At 52.0% G+C, this 24,960-nt stretch overlaps 1 protein-coding gene across 1 annotated transcript in view; it reads right to left on the reverse strand.

Annotated features, from left to right (window-relative positions):
- Window positions 1-24,960, reverse strand: part of LOC133348803 (LHFPL tetraspan subfamily member 7 protein-like) — a 78,729-nt gene that overhangs the window by 33,903 nt on the left and 19,866 nt on the right. Inside the window, exon 2 of the mRNA XM_061561817.1 lies at window positions 15,222-15,360. Coding sequence (XP_061417801.1) covers window positions 15,222-15,360 — 139 coding nt within the window. The remainder of the gene's footprint in view (window positions 1-15,221; window positions 15,361-24,960) is intronic.

Raw genomic sequence — 24,960 nt, forward strand, 5'->3', positions numbered from 1 at the left:
CACGCGGTTTTCCCATAATGCGGTGTTCTACGGGAAACGCAAACTAGCGCGTTACAGGCGAGCGGACTGCACGTACCAGCAGCAGCAGTAGCACCGCCAGGCAATGCGCGCGATGTTGCGTTTGCTCGTGACGGGAATGCCGAGAACGACGCCCGGCGGCTCGCGAGACGAGAACCCCCCCCCCCCCCCCACGGGCGCCAACGCCGCCGCCTCCACCTCCTCCACCCCCTCCACCTCCTCCTCCACCGCTGCAGCGATGACGACGTCCAGTCGATACAAATTATCTCCCGCCTTCGACCGGCCTGCCCCAGGTACCGCGACACTCAGGATGGAACGTGCGCTGTCCGCTGGGGGGGATCTATCATTGCAGCAACTCACCCCCCCCCCCCTGCATGCTGTGGGGGGGGGGGTGAGAAGGTTGGGAGGTGGATGTAGGGGTCACTCGTGAGTGGGCGGGGGGGCGTGTGAAGGAGGGATTCTGGGTCGTGCCCCGTTGTCAATGGCACCACGGAATGCTCCACCGCACGAGTTGACCCCGGGGTCTCCGTGGCGCGAAGAGGCACGGTGAAGTTGTCCACCGGCGCTGAGCTTCATTGCCGTCAGCGCGCATGGACCAAGTCACCCCACAATGCCTCTCTCAGCAAACCACTCAGAATGCCGACACAATGAATGATTACTTCCCAAGCCGCCATCTCCGAAATCCCTGCTCAGCTCCATCTCGCACCTAAGCACAACGATCCTGGACCCCCTGCAGCCTTTCGCGGCCCGTTTGGGACAAGTGCTGTCAGCGAGCATCTGTGAATGTAGGAACACTCTATCCCCGTACAGATGGAAACAGATGGCGATTAGTCCACTTGCTGTATTGCACCTCTTTGACGCCCACAGGAAGAAGGGAGTTTTACACAGCAACATCTGTGCGGTGATCCACAAACCCTCGCTGCTGCTGCTGCTGCTGCCTCCACACAGCGCTGGGTCGCAGGCAGTAGCCACGTGCAGCAGCAGCGTGGTCACCACCTCCACCGCGCGGCCGTGGCGGCTACGCACGACCACAGTTCTGTGGGCACACTGGGCCATGAACCCTGCGACCTGAGTTTGGATCCTGACCACGGCTGACACCCGTTTCCCTATACGCTGCACTCCTATCGATGTTGTTTGTGTAAGGAGAGTCCGTGGTTCAAGTGGGCTTGGGGGATGGTCGTGGTGACACGGGAAGGAAGGGTGACACGGGAAGGAAGGGTCACACGAGGTCACGAGTGACTTGTCGTGGTGACACGGGATGTAAGGAAGAGGCTGAGAGGGGTTCGGGGCTGTTTTCGGAGTCGGGGGTCCGGATCGTCGTCGCGGGGATCGTCGCCATCTGCACCGTTGTGGTCGCCGCTGTTACGGTCGCCGTCATCATCTGCATCGACACCGCGCGGACGGCTGCATCGACGACTTGCTAGAACGTCGATTGCTGCGTAGTCGACTTGCTGCGTAATCGACTTGCTGCGTAGTCGACTTGCTGCGTAGTCGACTTGCTGCGTAGTCGACTTGCTGCGTAGTCGACTTTCTGCGTAGTCGACCAGCTATATAGGACGTCGTGTAGCAGCTGCGTCTCAACTGTCACGTCCGCCGGCGATACCGACTAAATACAACCTTTGGGCAACGTCTCCGGGTGCCACGTGACATTTGTATTGTTTGCTGCTGTAACGTTCGGACCCGACTGGACATCTGTGAAAAAGATCTTCATAGCTCATCGGATTTCTCCAGTATAAATATAAAAAAAATCTGATTCTGATTCAGTGGTGAGTGATTATTACGCCCAGTAGTAACGCCCACAGTGACCAGCGCGGTGAAGTATGGCGTAAAACAGCCCAAGACCGGCACAGCGTGGGGTGGAGGCCTTTGTCCAGCAGTGGCTTGACGAGCGATGACCGCACGCGTAACCTGGGGCGCGATGGTCGACGGCGGTCACTCACATCTCAAAAATCCACCTTCGCTCGTTGTTGATGGAGCTCAGAAACAGAGTTCCAGCTTCGTCGTGGCCCTTTGCGCCCCACGTGCTGCCTCTTGTTGTTGTTGTGGACTTTGTTGTTGTTGTTGTGAACTTTGTTGTTGTGGACTTTGAGCCGCGTGTAACCCGACTGAAATGTGATGACATGTCATCGTCTCAGCGCGAGATCGCTCTTCCCTCCGCACCGCCGCGATTTGGCGTCTCGCGCTGCTCAGCGTCCCCCGTGCGCTGCTCTCGCCAGAGATTCGTCACCTCGCGGCGGACACCTCCACGGGGAAGAGACGGACGAACACGCGTCCAGGGCAGGAGCGGTGCAGGAGATGATCAATATAATGGCAGTGCTCCCACTCGCGAAAGCCTCAAATTACTCTCCAGATTCCCCATCCCCATCTCTCTCTCTCTGGAGTAGCTGCTGTTTGAGATTCGGAGACAGTGCTGCTGATGATGCTGCTGATGATGCTGCTGATGATGCTGCTGATGATGCTGATGCTGGTGGTGGTGGCGGGGATCGGTGAGCGCACTGCACGGCGACCCGAATTGGATTTACCGCTCACAGACAACACCGGTGACGATTATCTGAACAGGTCCCTGGGCCTCCCCCTAGGTCGACTCGGCCTCAAGTGAGTGCCTGGTGCGGTGTGTAAACATCGCCACTGGGGAGACAAAGGCGGCCGAGCGTGGTGCTGGCCACGCACCTCCTCGCGTGCCGCGCTGGCCTTCATAGGTGCTGGTCGCGGACAACACTTTAAGGCTATACGGGGGACCTTTGTCTTTGTCCTGTTGAAAGGCGCTTCATACAGTACTGTACACGTAAAGTAGCATTATTCACATTGTCGATCGGCACGATGTCCGACATGTCGCACCGCGTGCTGGGAGGTTCTCCGGGAACTGAACTTAAGGGTTCACGGGAGTGACTTCGTAGAACGGAGTTGAGGAGAAACGTCGAACATCGTGCTGAACAAACACGCAGCACCGCCCGAAGACAAAGATCCCCTGTATAGCCTCAGAAGACTGTTAGGGCAAGTGCTGTTAGCGAGCACCTATGAAGGCCGGAACGGCACACGAGGGGGTGAGTGGCCAGCACCACGCCCGGCTGCGTTTGTCTCCCCAGTGGCGATGTTTAGACACCGCACCCGGTCCTCATTTAAGGCTGAGTCGGCCTAGGAAAAGCCCAGGACCGGTTCAGATAATCGTCACTGGTGTTGGCCATGAGCGGGAATTGAACTCGGGTTGTCAGGTTCGTAGCGCAGCGTAGCGCTAACCGCTACACCACCGCTCCCCACACGTGTACCGCTATGGACACACGCGAACACACAACCTAACCCACCACCGTGGGAGCTGCAAGAGGCAGCGCGGTCGATATGAACGTTCGGAGAAAAACATGGGAAAGTTACTCATTTGTCTCGGAGAGCCACGCCGAGTCGTGCGACTCGTGATCACGAGGGTCTTGCTGTCGCTACGTTGAGTTCCTGCTTTAAGATGTGTTCAACCAATGAATGATGATGAGTCGTGTTTATTAGACAAGTGTGGGAGGAAACCCGGAGCACTCGGGGAGACTCACGCAGCATTCACCAACCCTCACTGCTGCTGCTGCCTCCACACAGCGCTGGGTTACAGGCAGCCGCGTGCAGCAGGAGCAGCGTCGCCACCGCCACCGCCACCACCACGCGGTGCCACCACCACCGCCACCACCACCACCACCACGCGGTGCCACCGCCACCGCCACCACCACCACCACGCGGTGCAATGTTTATATTGGGTGACGTCACAATGCACGCGTTAAACTCATCAGCACGTAATGGGACGCAATGAGCGGCTTGCACCGGGGGGTCGGGCGCGTACAGGGACCGCGGGCGTCATTCATTACACGCGCGGGAAATTGGCCGTGGGAAAAAATAAAAAAATATATATAAAATTGCGATCGCTTGGCTCTCGCACAACAGCGGTCAGATAAAAAAAAAACATCTTTTGTAAATTTATTTTATTAATTTAAAAAAATAACACGAGCGGCCCGAGCGAAACGGTAGTAATAATGGGCGCAGAGAGCGCGCGGAGCGGCGGGGGAATGAGGCTGTAATGAGCAGCGGGGGGAGGGGGGTGGGTGGGTGGGGGGGAGGGGGGTGGGTGGGTGGGGGGGAGGGGGTGAGGGGGTGGGGGGAGGAGGTGAGGGGGTGGGGGGGGAGGAGGTGAGGGGGTGGGGGGAGGAGGTGAGGGGGTGCGGGGGGGGAGGAGGTGAGGGGGTGGGGGGAGGAGGTGATGGGGTGGGGAGGTGAGGGGGGTGGGGGGTCCCTCCCGGTCACAGCACCCACCCCCCACCGATTCGTCCGCATCCATCACTGCCCCGCCCGCCTTCCCTGGCCGAGCCGCCTTACGAGCCGCGTTATCCGCATCGCGTCAGCCCTCCCGCCACGCGTTGCCCGCATCCATCAACTCCCCGCCACCACCACCGCCACCACCGGCCCTCCTCCCCTCCTGCACCCTTATCTGCACTTTGTCAGCAGCGGCCAAGTCAGCGGTTAATCCACGCGCGCGCATCGCTTTGCTCCCTCTCCGCATCACCCCCCCCCCCCGCCATCAGCCCTCGCCTCGAGTCAACTTTCCCGGAATTCGCGTCGTGTAATTGTCAAATCTCGGAAGCTAAGCAGGCGTCAAGCGTGCCGGGAAAGGCAGCAACATCACCTGTTGTACTCTACTAGTCTATGCTCCCGTGCCTATGCTTCCCGCCGTCACCGACCAGCACTGACTGACCAGCGTGGTGAAGTATGGTCAAACAACAGCCCAGCAGTGGAGTGATAGAAGCTCTCAGCGAGCGCTGCGTTACCGGCCCACGCGCCACAATGCCCATCACTCACCCCCACGTGATTAGAACACGTGATTAATTAACTGCTCTTTGTCAATCCACTTCTGGAAGAAGGCCCACACCTCGTGTCGATCGATCGTAGTGGTCGATTGACCATACTTCACCACGCTGGTTATTACAGGCTGGTGAAAAGGGGGGAGGGGGGCGGGGAGCAGCACTCACCACTCGCTGGGAATCGAACCGAGTTCTACGGGGTTCAAAGCAAAGTGCGCTAACCACTGCGCCACCGCTCCACGCACGTCACGTGCACGTGCTCATTGAGCCGCGTGCACGCGACGTGACGACGTGGGCCACGTGAACATTACGGTGGTAACACGGGTCACCATAGTAACCCCGGGGTACCATGGTAACCCCGGGTCACCATAGTAACCCCGAGTCACCATGGTAACCCCGGGTCACCATAGTAACCCCGGGTCACCATAGTAACCCCGGGGTACCATGGTAACCCCGGGTCACCATGGTAACTCCGGGTCACCATGGTAACCAAGGGGTACCATAATAACCCCGGGGTACCATGGTAACCCCGGGTCACCATAGTAGCCCCGGGTCACCATAGTAACCCCGGGTCACCGTGGTAACTCCGGGTCACCATGGTAACCCAGGGGTACCATAGTAGCCCCGGGTCACCATAGTAACCCCGGGTCACCATGGTAACTCCGGGTCACCATGGTAACCCAGGGGTACCATAGTAACCCCGGGGTACCATGGTAACCCCGGGTCACCATAGTAACCCGGGTCACCATAGTAACCCCGGGGTACCATAGTAACCCCGGCTCTGGCACAATGTCCGCGATGCAGTCGTTTTTAGTCTGTTGATGGTCGGCGATGGGGCAATCGACTCATCTCGACGAGCTGTGCACGATGAACTATTCAAAGTTGAAATTTTCGATAACGTATTTTGTTATGCTGATGTTTGTCGTTTAGACATCGCGGAGTGTGGCACTGATTTCTGGTTGATTGCTACCCCAGTCGCGGAGTTTAAGTAACACCCCTGGAAAAAAAAGTGTCCCAGAAATAAAGTATTTAATTGCCTCGGCCATTTTGTACTATTTGGTAACCCAGGGTGCCGCCATAAGGATCACGTGTTCCATACAGCCCACAGCTAAAACTAAACTGAACTACTTTGTTTATTTTACCAAGCAAGGCCCCACTGAACTATGTAGCTATTTTGGCAGAAGCGACCTGGCGTATCGCAAATGATCGCTCAACAAAGTGGCTTATCACGTGGAAATGTATAACAGCAGCCAAAGACTTTGAACGCGTGGTGATGCTCATTCTAAATGTGGAGGGAAAACTGGAGGACCTGGATAAAATTCCACGCGACCACGGGGAGAAAGACACGCAAACTTCAAATATACAGCAAGTGTCAAGGTCGGGGTCGAACCCACGACCTCCTATATACCAGGCGAGGTAGTTGACATTTCGCCACCGTGACTCTCACATCCCCGGATGTGCGATCTCGTGTCCAACATCAACTCAGACGGGCGGATCAAAGGTTATCTTTGAGGCTCAGAGCGCACGCACATTCACACACGCGCGCTCTCGCACATACACACACACACACGCATACACACACACGCACACACACGCACTCGCACACACACACACGCGCACTCGCACACACACACGCGCACTCGCACATACACACACACGCATACACACGCACTCGCACACACACACACGCACACACACACACGCATACACACACACACACACACGCATACACACACACGCGCACTCGCACATACACACACACACACGCATACACACACACGCGCACTCGCACATACACGCACACACACACACGCATAAAGATCCCCCGTATAGCCTTAACAGACTGTTGGGGCAAGTGCTGTTAGCGAGCACCTATGAAGGCCAGAACGGTACACGAGGGGGGTGGGTGGCCAGCGCCACGCCCGACCGCCTTTGTCTCCCCAGTCGCGATGTTTACACACCGCACCAGGTACTCATTTGAGGCTGAGTCGACCTAGGGGAGGCCCGGGACCGGTTCAGATAATCGTCACTGTTGGTGTTGGCCGTGAGCGGGAATCGAACTCGTGTCGCCGGGTTCGTAGCGCAGCGCGCTAACCGCTACACTACCGCTCCCCACACACACACGCATACACACACATACACACACACACGCATGCACTCACTCCCAGCGGGAGGTTGTGACTCATTACATCTCGTGGAGGAGGATCGCTCGGCTGAAGAAAATTGTTCCGCGGTTCAATTTGCAAGTGAGAGTATTAAGTCGATATTTTAAAAAAGATAAAATAATGGAACTGGTTCGTAAGTACGTGTGCTCGTAAGTCGAGGACTGTATGCACTCACGTACATGATGGACGAAGGCAACTCCGCGCCGTGTTGGCCAAGGGGGGTGTGCTACTGCTGGGTCGCAACACGCGGGGCTCTCGCACGAGATGGGTTCAATTCGCAAGTGGCGAGTTCGCGTCGATGTTAACAAAAAATTTAAATCTTTTCGAAGATGGTTTGTTAGTGAGGGCGTTCGTAAGTGGAGGTGCTCGTAAGTCGATGGCTGTCATATATGCGAGTAGCAGCAACAGACTGAAGATAATGTGTGAAACGTGCAATTTAAACACCCTCACCTACAGCAGCAGAAACATTTGTGTGTATATCTGTGTGTGAGTGTGTTTATATGTGTGTGAGTGTGGATATATGTGCAGGATGGCAACACTGTGGTGGGCAGTGCCATGGAAGGAGGCCCAATTTAGATTGACCATTCCCCTCATGGCGTTTGTAACTACCACAGTGGCCAAATGGGGGCTCTGGACGGGTGCGAGGGGCTGGTAACCCCTCCACATTCAATTAATTACCACAACACCACGTTTAAAATGTATACTTAATAAGCTTGTGCCGGAGGCCCCGGGGGAACAGGCGTTAATGACATCTCCTGGCCAAACCCCATTTGGCGGAGCCAAGAGATTGAATCTTTACCCTCGGGGCTCCTATAAAAACAACATAAAGCCACTTCGGATGGACACGTGGAATGTTCGAACGCTCACTGCGGAGGAGAGGCTGCCACTCCTCTGTCGGGAGCTGGACCGGTACCGCCTGGATGTCTGTGGTACTCAGGAGGTCCGGTGGACCGGCTCTGGCTCCTGCCACCATGAGGGGTGGACTGTCCTCTACTCGGGGCAGAAGACTGTCAAACAACAGGGAGTGGCTCTTCTTCTGAACAAAAGAATGAAGGGGGCGTGGGAGCGTGGCGGCGAGATGTGGGAGAAGAAGTATCCCCAGACTACTTTGGGCTCGCCTTCCCATCAAGCAGAGGCGAGGAGTGGTGGTCCTGGTTACTTATGCCCCACCGAAGACGAACATCCGTGGAGGGATGCAGGCAAGACCGATGAGTCAGATGGCTTCTATGACCTCCTGTCACAGGTGCTAGCTAAAGTGGCCCTTCGGAATAGAGTCATCCTTTTGGGCGACTTCAATGCCCGAGTTGGTAATGATGCTGGCACCTGGTCTGGAGTGATTGGAGGGCATCGGCCAGATCAGCTCAACAACAACGGTAAAAGGCTGATAGGTTTTTGTGCAGCCCATGGGCTTGTAATTACCAACGCTCTGTTCCGGCATCAGCGCATCCACACAACATCATGGATGCATACCGGGTCCAAGCAAGAACATCTGCTGGACTACGTAGTGACACAACAGCGGATGCGGGCCCATGTCCTTAACACCAGCACCTACCGTGGAGCTGATCTGCCCACTGACCATCGACTTGCCATATGTAAGATGCGCCTGCCATTCTTCCTCTCCGGTGGTGGGTGTATACCCAGGACCCCATTCAAACCCAAGGTGGCTTGGTCTCAGCTAGCTGATCAAAGTTGCAAGCGAGAATTGAATCATCGCTTGCGGCTGGGTTTTGCATCGTCCCCCACTCTTCCAGATGTCGAGGGAAATGGGCAAGGTTTAGGACTGTGGCTCATGCAGCTGCAATGGTTGCTTTGGGTACACGGTCCAGACCTCCCCAGAGACCCTGGCTGATGGAGGAGTGTTCAGGCTGCCTGAGAAAAGGCGACAGGCCCACTTTGATCGTCTACAGCATCCCACGTCAAAAAATGAGGTTTACCGCAGCCTTTGCTCGGAGGTTCGAGAGCCGTGAGGTGCTGCAAGGATGGGTGGTGGTCGCGGGTTGCTGAGGAGATGGAGTCTGCTTCAAAGGCCCGCGATCACAAATCACTATTTAACTCCATCAAAAAAGTAACCTGCAGCGCCACACCTATTACCATCATTAGGGGGAAAAAACGGTGATCCAATCTCCGACCCCCAGGAACAGGTTTGCAGATTTGTTGAGCATTTCTGTGAAGGCCTGGGGGAGGAGAAATCTCTCGGCATGGAAAACATCGTGGGACAAAGTGGGGATGACCCTGCTGAGGCTGCGGTGTCTCAAATATTGGAAGAAAAAGTCACCCCCTGTGAGTGGCTGGCTGAGGTGCCATCTGTTGAAGAAGTTCTAAAGGCGATCCAGAGTCTGAGACCAGGAAAGGCACCGGGCAGAGATGATCTCCCAAGTGAAATGCTGAGGGAGGGTGGCGTTTGTGCACAGACTGCCCTACATGACATCATAACAATAGTCTGGACCACTGGACGGGTTCCGCAGGATTGGAAGGATGCCCTGATGGCCCCCCTCTTTAAGAAGGGGGACCGCACAGACTGTAACAACTACAGGGGCATCTCACTCCTCAGTGTGCAGGGAAAGGTCCTGGCAAGGACTATTCAAAAATCACTTTGGCAGGGAAGCTGAGGAGAGGCTTGCAGAGCCCCAATGTGGTTTCAGGAAAGGGCGGTCCTGCATAGATGCCATATTCTCTGTCCGTTTGCTACAGCAGAAGTGTAGGGAATTCTAACAAGACCTACATCTCTGCTTTATTAATCTGGTCAAGGCCTATGATACTATCAGTAGACCTAGGCTCTGGGTTATTATTCGTGCTTTCAGAGTCCCTGACCCTCTGCTCACGATCATTAAGGACCTTCATGATGGTGAGCGGGCCCGGGCAAAACTACGTGGCCGGGAGTCCGAGCCATTCCCTGTACACCTTGGGGTGCGACAAGGATGTCCTCTGGCTCCAACATTATTTAACATATTTTTCGACCACGTAGTTCGTGAAGCCTTTTATGGCTGTACCGGAGGAATTTCCATCTGGTACAGATACAATGGGAGGCTGCTTGGTGCCTGGGTGCGGTCAAGGGATGGTTCCCTATTGGTCAACCACGTCATGTATGCCGATGATCTGGTAATTGCAGCTCACTCAGAGGAGGAGTTGGAGGCGCTGCAGCTGAACCTGGAGCGTGCCACTAAGAGGTGGGGCCTTACCATCAGCCCCACCAAAACTAAGCACCTGCCTGGGTATTTTGTACCATCGGACACTCCACCCCCACAACTCCCAATTGGTGATGGGGTAGTTGTGGAGAGAGTGGAGAGTTTTCCATACCTGGGCAGTGTGCGCATGACCGGCTCCGGTTTCACAGCAGATGTCTCACTCCGAATCAGTCGAGCGTCATTATCTTTTCATCGGTTGCGTAACGCTGTGTGTAAGTTACCCGGTCTATCACTCCGCACGAAGCTTCAAGTCTTCTCGGCCACGGCCATTCCCTCCCTTCTCCACGCTTGCGAAACGTGGACTCCCCTAATGGAACATCTTCGCTGGTTAGAAACATTTAGCCTGGCCTGCCTACGATCCATCCTGGGTTTAGCCAGGCTGGATTGTGTGAGCTCACAAATCCTTGAAACATCTGGGCAAAGTCCCATCCGTGAGCTCCTCCGGCAGGCAAGGCTGCGTTGGCTGGGTCATGTAGCCCGCATGCCCAGCCACCGCATGCCTAAACAGCTTTTTTTCGACCGGATCGAGGGGGCTAAACGGGCGCGGCACGAGCTAGAGAAGAGATGGAGTGATGTGGTACAGGAGGACGTGGAGCTGAGTGGACTTGCCGATGACTGGTACCAGCGGTGTCAAGATCGGCCTCTGTGGAGGAGGCTCGTGAAGGACGCTACTGGGCAGTTGGAGGCAGTCGCCCTCCAACAACAACGGAGGGGGAAGGAGCGACGCTCACAACAATGAGCGGAGTGCCAGGTAGCTAAAGCACAGCAAGTTGGCACATTAGGGAGCACAGGTGGTGCATCAGCCAGTCGTCTCAGTCAGTCGACCTGTGGCATCTGAGTCTGCCCCGTGACCTCCTGCCAGTGGGTGTTCGACACATGACGTGGCCTCAACGTGCACATAGCCTGGCACAAGCGTCGTGGTGATGTCACCGCCACTTAGTTGCGAATGGCGGTTGTTGTTGTTGTGTGTGTGTGTGAGTAGTGATATTTGGTATAATCTGGCTGCCTCTATAAATCATTATATTAACCCAGGGGTGTCCAAACTTTTTGCAAAGAGGGCCACATTTGATAAAGTGAAGATGCCCGGGGGCCAATAGTTCCTTTTGACATTGTTTTAACCACAAAAGTTACGTGGAAATACACACTGTTATAAAACAATTTTCATTGTCACAATAACCTTTATTTTACAAATGACAATGTAACCAAATATAAGCCACTCAGGCAGACGGGAACAACTCTAAAAACGCAATTCTGCCTTTCATTCAGTCAGATAATATTGAACTAACTGTATAGAATACCTTACATTTCCATGAGTTTTATGATGTATTTATTCTGACAGAGCTGGCGAGTCATAACTAACACATTATAAGACCGAAGCTGCGGGCCGTATGAAATCTGACCGCGAGCCGTGATTGGCCCGCGGGCCGGACTTTGGACATGCCTGTATTAACCGATATTAAGCAGAAGCGCGCCCCGAAAATAACTTGGAATAAAATAATAATCATGCAGCGTGCGATCTCAACACCCCTGACCAGCGGCAACAGCGACAGCAGCATGCCCTGTGATGGACAACCGCGTGATTGAACAAAATTGATCCACGTCCAGTCAAATCATCGCAACCACAACAATGCTGCCAGTGCCATGCCCTGTGCCTGCCACTGCCTGCCAGGGCCCTGCCCTGCGCCTCCACCCAGCAAGCGCCTGTCGTGTCCTCCCTCACACCATCACCAGCCCCCACCCTCCAAACATATTAACTTAACATTCTCCACCTTTATAACTCCCGGTCTCTGTCGCTCCAATCCACTCTTCGGGGCTGTTTTTGGTCTGGGACTGTTGTTGTTGTTGTTTTGCTGTCTTTCCCAAAGCTTGGTAATTAGGTGTACTTATGCAATTTGAACTTATATATGTTTTATCTATTTTATGTATTTATTTCTATTAGTGATTTGGTTGCCTCTCCTACACTTCGCACTCCTATCGGTATTGTTTTTTGTATTGTTCGTTGTTGTAACTTTCCGACCCGCCCCTACTGGACATGTGCGAAAGAAAAAGCTTCATAGCCCATGGGGATTCCTCCGGGATAAATCAACATTCCCATTCTGATTCGGGAGACAACCCTCCCATTTACATTCACAGTGAAACTCCCAATAGCGGCTCGAGTGAAAGCGCCACAGCGCGTCCGCCGTCAAGCCTCAGTTTCGCGAGCGGCTGCCGTACACCTCATTCCTCACCACCGCCCCGCTCGTGGAAACTCGCGTCCGCCGTGGCGAGACGACGCATCTCGTTGTTAACGTCCCCTGGGGCGGCGCCTTTATAAGTCATCGCCATCATCAGACGAGGCTCTCGGCGTCGTCTGTGTCTGCCGCCTAATGGCCACCGAGCTCCTCCACGCCCCCACTCCCACCCCCCACTCGGTGTGGCCGTGACAGTCCCGGCCACGGGGAGGAATCTTGAGAGTGGAAGAGGGAGGAGGCACCGCGGATTATGTTGCAGGAGGCGTGCGTGGCAGGCAGCGGTCGTCGACGGGAGCTAATCAGTTGTATAATATAATCCATGCGCTGCCTTCTGGCTGCTGGCCATCGAATGAAGGCAGCCGCCGCATCGCGCGCTTTCAGATGCGCGATGCGGCCGTCTGGAAAGCGCTTCCTCCTCCCGACATTAAGACGCCACTGGGAGCGACGCACTTTAAAATAATTTGGATTGAAAACTCATTTCTTTAGAACTGCTTTTTGTGTTCGCATTTTAAGTCGATATGAAAAAACAAAACTAATAATGGAAGGTGGATCGTAAGTGTGTGTGTTCGTAAGTCGAGGACTACATGCACACACGTACACGCTGAACGAAGGCAACCCCGCGCCGTGTCGGCCACGGGGGATGTGCTCCTGCCGGAGCGCAGCACGTGGGGCTCTCGCTCGAGAGGGCGTGGGCACGCGTGGCGTCACAAAGGGAACGATCACGTGAGCGGTGCGTACATATGCGCACGCGTCTGTTCCGTCTCGACACAAGTCCATCCAGACCACACCTCCGATTAGGACGGTTGGCTACGTACAGTGCGACAGAATACATATATACGTGCATACATACGTACGTTCGCCCATCAGGTCATTGATTGCCCTCGCCAGTAATAGCCAGTAAGCCGGCAGCAGCAGCAGCAGCGATTATTTGACAAACCCGACTGCTGATGACACCCAGGAAGTCGAAACCGATCCAGAGTTTTCTTCCGTCGACCCCTGAAGCTGCTTGAGAAGTCGTGGGTAGGAAAGGCCTCACCGCAGGGGTCGGCAGCCTGCGGTGCTGGAGCCGCACCCGGCTCGTCAAGGAACTGCCTCGTGACGTTCTCCATTCAGACCAAGGCCGTAGCCATGGAGTCAACATCGGGGGGGACCAAATCTTCCAGGGGGTCTGAGGGTCCCCCCCCCCCCCAGAAAAACAATATCTAAATTTGAAAACGAATTTCCTGCCTAAAATATTAAAAAAATTCACTAACACATGGGATGGACTCTTTATTTATGTTTTACAATAATGTCTAATAGTGTATTGTATAGTGTATTGTATTTCATTGCTCTGTTCTTTTTGACCTTTTCTTGTTTCATTGTATGTAATGGCAGAGATTAGGGATGAATAAAGTACAACCATAACCACAATCAAATAAACAGAAATCTGATAATTGGTTCTTTACCCTTCTATCTGGCAACAGGTGTCAGTTTTGTTGCCAGATAGAAGGGTAAAGAACCAATTATCATATTTTTACTGGCAAATGAGGTCCCCATAGTGTAGATGTTTGCCCCGAGCTCTCATACTCTGATGGTGCATTGTCTTTGAGTTGTGCGCCTTTTGGCGTCTTCTGGTCCAACCCATGTGAGACTAGGCTCGAAGGAAAGCTGTCTCGGGTGTGGACCAATCAACTTCAAGGACAGTGCACATTATCAGAGTTATGTCTTTTGTTTGTATTTATGACTGCAGGTATTGCGGTCTATGCAAACATGACTCCTTGTAAAAAGGTGTCAGTTTTGTTGCCAAATAGAAGGGTAAAGAACCAATTATCATATTTTTACTGGCAAATGAGGTCCCCATAGTGTAAACAGAAATCTATTTTATAGAAATATATTGGGGGGGACATTTTGAGCATATTTGAATATTGGGGGGGGGGGATGCGTCCCCCCCAATATATATATCATAATTACGGCCTTGATTCAGAACCCCCGCCGTCTCGTACTGAGCACCACCACAGTGCATGTCTCTTCTTCTTATTTTGGTTGCCCGACCCCTGCCCTGGGGTCGAGGCCGACGGACAGCAGCTCAACGTTTGTTCCAAAACAGCGCGGAGCCGTCGCTCAGACGACAGCGCGAGCATCGGAGATGCGCGGCGCCCTGCTGCGTTGCGGCACGAGCTTCAGAAGGGCGACCATTAGGCGAGTCACGCGGAGCTCAATCTGAGAAGGGCGCAGCGAAGCGCGGAGAGGCGCGTGCTCGGAATGACACCGAGAGGCAGGAGCAGGAGGAGCGGGTGGGTTCGTGACGTGGGCCCCGCTGTGAATGGGGGGTGAGTGGGTGTCGGGCAGGAGGGACTGTGATGATGAAGAGTGGTCGAGGTTGATAACGGAGCGGCAGCCGATGAATGGGACGACGCGTCCTGGAGGAGCGGTCACCGGGGAGATGGAGCGATGAAATCGGTTCGGTGCTGGGTGGATTAAAACATCGTAGGATCGCGAGATATTGCGGTTTGGAGAGGGAGGCCTTCCTCCAGCGGTGAATATGCGTCTACAGTATATTATTATAAGAGCATGTTGGGTTCCAAGTACTGTGTGTGCTTAATGCAGACTTGATTCCTTGCAAAAGGCATCTTTTTGGCGTTTGAACATCTTAACACCTGCTGCTTTATTGCCAGAAAGAGAAAAAAAACTATTCTTATTTCTCACATTTTGAAACAACAACAACAATGACAATAACGATAACCGGGGCGGCCGCGGGGATTCGAATCCGCGAGCCTCCCGGAGTGCGAGGGCGAGGGGGGGGGAGGGCCCTACCTGCGGCGGACTGCGCGCACCCCGCGAGCGTGCACGCGCGCCGCTCGCCCTCCCCCTCGGGCAGCACGAGGCAGAGCACGGCGAGCAGCGAGCTGACGGCCAGCAGCGAGCAGCCGCCCCCACACAGCACCACGCTCACCTGGGCCGGGAGGCAGTGGGGGGGGGGGGGCAAGGGGCAGTGGGGGGGGGCAGAGGGCAGTGGGGGGGGGACAAGGGGCAGTAGGGGGGGGGACAAGGGGCAGTGGGGGGGGGACAAGGGGGGGACAAGGTGCAGTGGGGGGGGCAAGGGGCAGTGGGGGGGGCAAGGGGCAGTGGGGGGGGGGGGGCAAGGGGCAGTGGGGGGGGGAAACAAGGGGCAGTGGGGGAGAGACAAGGGGCAGTGAAGGAGAGGGACAAGGGGCAGGGGGGGCGCAAGGGGCAGTGAAGGGGAGGGGCAAGGGGCAGTTGGAGGGGGGACAAGGGGCAGTGGGGGGAGGCACAAGGGGCAATGGGTAGAGAGACGTCATGTTTAGATAAACATCAGACACAGTAATGTTGAGGCTAATGGGATTATTATTATCGCTGCGCTCTGTCACCCTGCACGAGAGCCCCGCCGAGTCTCCAGGCTCTGTGTTCGCGGTGTGCCGGACGGGCGGGCGGGTCACGGCTCGGATTAAGCCCCCGGCGCGACCGCCAAATCACCGCACTCGGTCACCCGGTGGAGTAATTCACCTCCTCCCACTGTACCGAACGCATCGCACACAGCAACGATCCCCTGTGCGGCACGATGTTGGGCCAGGTTGCTATTCGATTGCCAATTATCCGAACCGGTCCTGGGCCTCCCCTAGGTCGGCTCGGTCTCAAATGAGTACCTGGTGCGGTGTGTAAACATTTTCCACTCGGGAGACAAATGCGGTGGGGCGTGGTGCTGGTCTCACCCACCCCCTCGTCTGCCGTGGCGGCCTTCATGGGGGATGATCTTTGTCTTTGTGTGCTGCTCACCCATCCAAGCACTAACCACGCTCAACTGCGCTCAGCTTGCGGGAGACATTGGGCCCAATTACGGGGCACTGGTTCCTCGCTCACGATCATCTGAGCCGCTCGCTGGCACTCACGGCGGCTGTCAAACCCCACGCGGTGAGCACGGGGGGCCTCCTCTCCGTGCGCCACCGCCCCAGCACCTGGCTCTGACTGGCGCGCGCTTCTCTCCTCCTCTTCCGCAGCCTCCTCGCATCCCCCCCTCCTCCTCCTCCAATCTCCAGATCATCCAAAATGCGGCTGCCAGACTTGACTCACCCACCCCACAACATCCACCCACTCAACCCCCACCTACCCCAACCCACCCACCCCACAAACCCACCCACCCACTCAACCCCCACCTACCCCACCCCACCCCACCCACCCTCTCCACCCACCACACAACACCCACCCACTCAACCCCCACCTACCCCAACCCACCCACCCCACCCCACCCACCCTCTCCACCCACCACACAACACCCACCACACAACACCCACCCACATCGCCCTACCCACCCACTCAACCCCCACCAACCCCACCCCACCCACGCCCTGTCACATCACTCTACTCCCCTCCACACACTCTCCTACCTCTGCCCCCCTCCATCTCACTCTACTCCCCTCCAATCTTTAAAGGGCAAGGTGATGTGGATGAGTGTGGGAGCTACAGAGGAATATCATTGATGAGTCGCGCCATGAAACTCTGGGAGAAGATGACAGAAAGGAGGCTGAGGAAGCTGGTGGATGTTGACGCGAGTCGGTTTGTATTGAGACAGGGAAGGTCAACAATGGGCGCGATCTTTGCACTGAGACGCGTTTTGATGGAGAAGTTCGGAGAGAAGAAACGGGGCCGGCACGTGGTGTTCATTGATCTAGAGAAAGGGTACGACAGGGTGTCTAGAGAGCTCATCTGGTGGCGTATGAGAAGAAGAGGTATCGCTGAGGTACACGTCCAGCTGAGCCAGGATATGTATGACGGAGGGAGAATGCACGCGCGGAGCAGCTGTGGAGTGTCGGAGAGCCTTCAAGTGAAGTGGGAGTGAAGCACGGTTCCGCCCTGAGCCCCTTCCTGATCATCCTGGTGCTGGACACACGCACGGGAGACATTCAGATGGAGCCCCCCTGGTGGATGCTGTTTGCTGACGACATGCTGGCTATGCAGTGAAAGCAAATGGGGTAGTGGAAGATGATTTAAAGATCTGGGTCCAAAAGATTGAAGGGAATGGGTTGAGGATCAGTCGGACAAAGACTGAGTATATGGTGGCACATTTCAGTGGAAATAATGCAGAAGGAGGATTGGAAATTGGAAGTGACCAGTGAATGAAGACGAGCGAGATTAAGTGCCTGGGTGCAACGATGTAGTGTTGATGGATCACGAGAACGAGAGATGAGAACACGAACAAGGGCTGGATGGCTGAATGGCGAGAGATTACCGGTGTGGTGTGCGATAAGACGGTCCCAGTTTGGTTGAAGGGAAAAGTGTGTAGTGTAGAGTATAGTGTAGTGTATAGTGTAGTGTATAGTGTAGTGTAGTAGTGTAGCGTATAGTGTAGTGTATAGTGTAGTGTAGAGTGTAGTGTAGAGTGTAGAGTATAGTGTAGTGTATAGTGTAGTGTATAGTGTAGTGTAGAGTGTAGTGTATAGTGTAGTGTAGTGTAGAGTGTAGTGTATAGTGTAGTGTATAGTGTAGTGTAGAGTATAGTGTATTGTATAGTGTAGTGTAGAGTGTAGTGTAGAGTGTAGTGTAGAGTATAGTGTAGTGTATAATGTAGTATATAGTGTAGTGTAGAGTGTAGTGTAGAGTGTGTGTAGTGTAGAGTATAGTGTAGTGTATAGTGTAGTGTAGAGTGTAGTGTAGAGTGTAGTGTAGAGTATAGAGTATAGTGTAGTGTATAGTGTAGAGTATAGTGTAGTGTATAGTGTAGTGTATAGTGTATAGTGTAGTGTAGAGTATAGAGTATAGTGTAGTGTATAGTGTAGAGTATAGTGTAGTGTAGAGTGTAGTGTAGAGTGTAGTGTAGGATAGTGTAGTGTATAGTATAGTATAGTGTAGAGTGTAGTGTAGAGTGTAGTGTAGAGTGTATAGTGTAGTGTAGTGTAGTGAGAGTGTAGTGTAGAGTGTAGTGTAGAGTATAGAGTATAGTGTAGAGTATAGTGTAGTGTATAGTGTAGTGTAGAATGTAGAGTATAGTGTAGAGTATAGTGTAGTGTAGAGTGTAGTGTAGAGTGTAGTGTATAGTGTAGTGTAGAGTGTAGTGTATAGTGTAGTGTAGAGTGTAGTGTAGAGTATAGTTAGTGTAGTGTAGAGTGTAGTGTGCAGTGTAGAGTATAGTGTAGTGTATAGTGTAGTGTATAGTGTAGTGTAGAGTGTAGTGTAGTGTATAGTGTAGAGTATAGTGTAGTGTAGAGTGTAGAGTATAGTGTAGTGTAGTGTAGAGTATAGTATAGTGTAGTGGAGTGTAGAGTGTAGTGTAGAGTATATAGTGTAGAGTATAGTGTAGTGTATAGTGTAGTGTATAGTGTAGTGTATAGTGTAGTATAGTGTAGAGTGTAGTGTAGAGTATAGAGTATAGTGTAGAGTATAGTGTAGTGTATAGTGTAGAGTATAGTGTAGTGTATAGTGTAGTGTAGAATGTAGAGTATAGTGTAGTGTAGAGTGTAGTGTAGAGTGTAGTGTATAGTGTAGTGTAGAGTGTAGTGTAGAGTATAGAGTATAGTGTAGTGTAGAGTGTAGTGTAGAGTGTAGTGTAGTATATAGTGTAGTGTATAGTGTAGTGTAGAGTGTAGTGTATAGAGTAGTGTATAGTGTAGTGTAGAGTGTAGTGTAGAGTATATAGTGTAGAGTATAGTGTAGTGTATAGTGTAGAGTATAGTGTAGTGTATAGTGTAGTGTAGAGTGTAGTGTATAGTGTAGAGTATAGTGTAGAGTATAGTGTAGTGCAGGGGTCCTCAAACTACGGCCCGCGGGCCACATGCGGCCCGCCGAGGACATTTATCCGGCCCGCCGGGTGTTTTTGCCGCCGCTGCCTGTCTGTTACTTTTTTTCTGCATGAGAAGGACGGTCATTGGTGGAAGAGTGAGAGGGGGCGGAGTTCCCCCCAATCAGACTGCATTGATGGGCAGTGCAGTCTGTATGTCTCTGTGTGGGCAAAGTTATTGCTGGTATATTGTTTTTGTAGCGCTGTATATATATTGGTATTTTACTAATAGCAATTTTGACTCCCTAGGAAACAATGATGTCAAGAAAGAGAAAAATTTACTCGGAGTGTAGGATATTCAAAGAACAGTGGACTTATGATTACTTTTTCATGCAGTACAAGGAAAGAGCTGTGTGTCTGATATGCCAGAATATAGTGTCTGTGTTCAAAGAATACAATTTACGTCGACACTATGAAACTCAACATAAAGATAAATATGATTGTTTGGTCGGAGAAGTGAGAAAAGATAAAATATTAAAACTGAAAAATACATTAACAACTCAGCAAAATACTTTTGTGAAGCAGAAGCAGCTAAATATGTCATCACTGCGAGCAAGTTTTCAAGTTGCCAAGCTAATAGCGTGCACTGGCAGACCATTCGTGGAGGGAGAATTTGTTAAAGAATGCCTTCTTTCTGTTGCCAAAGAGATGTGTCCAGAGAAGGCCGATTTATTTAGTACAGTGAGTCTTTCAGGACCTACAATTACACGGAGGATTGAAGAAATGGGAGACAATTTGCATCAGCATTTGCAAAACTCCACAAAAAAACTTTCCTATTTTTCGTTGGCACTCGACGAAAGCAATGATGTTCGTGATTCTGCACAACTTCTAATTTTTATTCGTGGGACGAATGACTATTTCGAAGTCACAGAAGAGCTTGCTGCACTGCAAAGCATCACAAGAACAACTACAGGAGAGGATATCTATAAAAAGGTTTGCCAAACTGTGAATGGTTTGGAGCTGAACTGGGCTAAACTAGCCAGTGTGACAACTGATGGTGCTCCTAGCATGGTGGGGTCTAAGAAAGGAGTAATTGCTCGCATTAACCAAGAGATGGACAAACATAACCATTCTCATCCAATAGCCATACACTGCCTCATCCACCAACAAGCGCTGTGTAGTAAATCAATGAAGTGGGACTCTGTTATGAAAATTGTGGTATCTTGTGTTAACTTCATTAGAACTCATGCACTAAACCACAGACAATTTCAGGAATTTCTGTCTGAGCTAAATGTTGACTATGAAGATGTTCTGTACCACACAGACGTCCGTTGGCTGAGTCGAGGGAGAGTTATGAAACGTTTCTATGACTTACTTCCACAGATGATTACAGCTTTTCTGCTTTCAAAAAACAAAGAAGTACCAGAGCTCAATGATGCATAATGGAAATGGCACCTTGCCTTTCTGACAGATGTAACAGAGCTACTCAACAGTTTGAATGTGCAACTTCAAGGAAAGGGGAAGCTCATCTGTGATATGCAATCACACGTCAAAGCATTTGAAGTAAAATTAGGCCTCCTCATCAAACAAGTGAAGGAGGAAAACTTCTGCCATCTCCCCACAACTCATAATCTGTTAGCAGAAAAACCATTGGTTGCATTCCCAAACAAAACATGTGTGGATTTATTGGAAAAATTGCAAAAGGAGTTCCAATTTAGATTTAAAGAGCTTCATCTCCATGAACAGGACATACAGCTTTTCCGTAACCCATTTTCTATTGACATTGAAAATGTGGATACAATTTACCAAATGGAACTGGCTGAACTGCAGAATTGTGACTCTCTGAAAGACGCATTCAAGTCAAGCAGCCTTCATAATTTCTATGCATCTCTCCCCTCTGAGACATATCCTCATCTCAGGAACCATGCACTCAAAATGGCAACCATCTTTGGCAGCACTTATGTCTGTGAACAGACTTGTACCAGAATGAAACATTTGAAATCTCCAACCAGATCTAGACTAACGGATACACACTTGCATCACTTGTTACGACTAGCAGTGACAAATATGGAACCGGACATTGACCATCTCATTAGCCAAAAGCAGGCCCATAGTTCCCATTGAAATACTGGAAAGTTTGTTGATTTAACTTTACTTGTTCTTCATTTTAAATATTGTATTTGTTCCCGTTTTGTTTCTTCACTTCAAAATAAGATATATGCAGTGTGCATAGGAATTTGTTCATAGTTTTTTTTAACTATAGTCCGGCCCTCCAACGGTCTGAGGGACAGTGAACTGGCCCCCTGTTTAAAAAGTTTGAGGACCCCTGGTGTAGTGTATAGTGTAGTGTAGAGTGTAGTGTATACTGTAGTGTAGAGGGTAGTGTAGTGTATAGTGTAGTGTATAGTGTAGTGTAGTGTATAGTGTAGTGTAGAGTCTAGTGTATAGTGTAGAGTATAGTGTAGAGTATAGTGTAGTGTATAGTGTAGTGTATAGTGTAGTGTAGAGTGTAGTGTAGAGTATATAGTGTAGAGTATAGTGTAGTGTATAGTGTAGAGTATAGTGTAGTGTATAGTGTAGTGTAGAGTGTAGTGTATAGTGTAGAGTATAGTGTAGTGTATAGTGTAGTGTAGAGTGTAGTGTATAGTGTAGTGTAGAGTGTAGTGTAGAGTATAGAGTATAGTGTAGTGTAGAGTGTAGTGTAGAGTGTAGTGTAGTATATAGTGTAGTGTATAGTGTAGTGTAGAGTGTAGTGTATAGTGTAGTGTATAGTGTAGTGTAGAGTGTAGTGTAGAGTATATAGTGTAGAGTATAGTGTAGTGTATAGTGTAGAGTATAGTGTAGTGTATAGTGTAGTGTAGAGTGTAGTGTATAGTGTAGAATATAGTGTAGAGTATAGTGTAGTGTATAGTGTAGTGTAGAGTGTAGTGTATAGTGTAGTGTAGAAGGTAGTGTATAGTGTAGTGTATAGTGTAGTGTAGTGTATAGTGTAGTGTAGAGTCTAGTGTATAGTGTAGAGTATAGTGTAGAGTATAGTGTAGTGTATAGTGTAGAGTATAGTGTAGTGTAGAGTGTAGAGTATAGTGTAGTATAGAGTATAGTGTAGAGTATAGTGTAGTGTATAGTGTAGTTTAGTAGTGCTGTTGCATGGGGCCGAGTGCTGGGGCAGAATAAAGAGGGAGGACCAAGCCATGGAAGTCACAGAGACGAGGATGTCGCGGTGGATGTTGGGGTTTAACAAGGAAGGGACAAGGGGTGAGAGGAAGACTCAATGTGGTAGAGATCGCAGAGAAGACGAGAGAGAAAAGTCTGGTGAGGTTCGGCCACGAAGAGAGACAACAGAAAATTGATGTGGGTCAGAAGGTGCCCGTGATGCAAGTGGAAGGAAAGAGATGAAGAGGAAGGCAGAAGAAGAGGTGGAGGGGTGGGGGGGTCGATGTGGTGGCCTGAGCAGCGGGAAGAGAGACGGCGCAGGACAGCGCAGCGTGGCGAAGGTTGGCAAGGACGGCGGAACACCCGCACGTGGGTGCGACAAACGCGTGGAAGAAGAAGACTGCTGAAAATGTCCCCATGGTGACAGGCCACTTCGTTGAGCTAGTATTTGTGACGGCCGGGTCACTTGTGGGCCTTACCTGGTAAGATAAAATAAAACGTTTAGTTTTAAGAGACAGTATGATTCAAGCCCTTCCTCCTTCAATGATCTGGCTGTAACTGACTGCATCGTTCTCTTTGTTAAAATAACTCGGCCCGCCTGTGATCCCTAATCGCTTTCGGGTTAGGCCGAAAGATTTACGCCAAAAAGTGTCGTCAATAATCCTCATCCACCCCGACGCGATTACGCCCCCACGATCTCGATCACAATCTTACCGATAGAGGACCCCCCCACCCCCCACCTAAGCTTGCCGATGACTCGAGACGTCTCGCCGGGCGAGTTCAACGTCAACAAAAGCACGACGACGTTTCGCTCCAACTGCTCTGAGCTCCCATCAGGCAGGGGGGGCGAAAGATCGAGTTAGATCTATCACGGACCATGAATATATCACGAGGCCATAAATATATGACAAGAACTCAGGAGTCGGCGCGTGTTGAAGTTGTGGCCCGGCGTGCGCGTGCGCCGCGCCGAGACGCGGCCCCATTCAGACGCCGCGCGCTGCGTGAATCAACAAATGTCCCCCACCCCCTCCTCCCCTCTCCCCCCCCCCCCCATAAACCCCCCACCCCCCTCCCCCTGGGGCCTCCCTAGATCCCCCCACCCTCCCCCACGACTGACATTGGCTACAGGTGACAGTCATCGATCTGCGCAACCTGTTCGCGTCTGCAGTAAACCGCACGCGGTGGCCTTCCCCGAGCGTGACAGCGCCGTGCGCTGCACATCACGCACAGAGCGGCGTAGCTGCCGCAGTGCGCAGGCGGTGCAACTGCACCGGGGCAAGCACTCCCCTCCCCACCGCCCAAATTGAATTCCTTAGACCAGGGCCCGTGTCGACCACGCTACTAAGCCACTGAATACTGCTACTAAGCCACTGAATACTGCGTTAAGCGCATTGTGCGAATGGCCACTGCCGTGGGCTGTGAGACAGCGCGGGCCTCTGTCTCCGCGGTGATGACGATGATTCACGGGCTGCGCCACAGCTGATTCCATCGCTCCGTCTCCACCGTGGTGTTCCTGGCGGACGTAGAGGCTGCTTCTCCAAAGGCAGTCTTTACGGCTGGACTCAACCCTAAACTAAAAACGAGACTAAAACTATGTTTTTAATATTTGAGCTATAACAGCTATTTTTCAAAAGCGACCTGGCCACAAATGATAGCTCAACGAAGTGGCTTATCACGCGGAAATGTATATCAACCAAATATTCTGAACGCGTGATATTGCTCATAAATGTGGAGGGGAAACCCCACTGAGAGAGAGAGAGAGACGCAAATTCCAAATATACAACAGGCATCATGGTCGGTATCGAACCCATGACCTCCTGTATGCCAAGCGAGGTAGTTAACATCTCGCACACGACCCTCTCTGGCTGTGTGCCCGAACCAAGCCCCAATAAGGTGGAATGGAGTTTGTTTTATTTACTACACGGATAATGATTGCCCGGCTATTTAACCACGGGAGATCCGTGGTGAATGAGCACAGCAGCAGCAACAAACCCAAAGAAAAAGACGTCAATGTTGTACAGAACGAGTACAGGGTCCTTAATCACAATATTTATTTATACTGGAGGAATCCGATGAGCTATGAAGCTCTTTTCACAGATGTCCAATACAAAACCACGATAGGAGTGCAAAGTATAGGAAAGGTAAACAAATCACGATATATAGTATCTATGTTTATTTTACCAAACGATATCTCAATGAAGTGGCTCATCGCGTGTTTCCTGACCCACGCGTTCCTCTCTGTCTGTCTCTCGGTGTAATTCCGAGCGTGCCTTTCCCCGCGCGTCCCTGGCGCATTGTCAGCTTGTGTTCTGCGTTCTGTTGGTAACGGCCGCGTGCCTCGTCCCATGGCACAGCAGAGAGCGCGCATTGATGAACAACTTCCTTCAGTCGGGCGCATGGCTCCGTTTACTCTTCATTCTCAAGCTTAGCCGGACGGTGGTTGTGGCGACGCTGCTGCTGCTGATGCTACACGTGGCTGCCTGTAACCCAGTATTATGGAGGCAGCAGCAGCAGCAGCAGCAGCGAGGGTTGGCGGACCACCGCACAGATGTTGCGAAACTCCCTTCCCGTGGGCCGGCGTCGAGGAGCAGCGGTACCCTGGTTCTCCATTCGTTTTTTTAATCCCTAAACTATTCTTTTATTTTACCAGGTAAGGCCCACTGAGCTATG

Source organism: Lethenteron reissneri, chromosome 28 (assembly GCF_015708825.2).
Source record: "Lethenteron reissneri isolate LAM-NWPU_2019-01 chromosome 28, ASM1570882v1, whole genome shotgun sequence".
Classification (NCBI taxonomy): Eukaryota; Metazoa; Chordata; class Hyperoartia; order Petromyzontiformes; family Petromyzontidae; genus Lethenteron; species Lethenteron reissneri.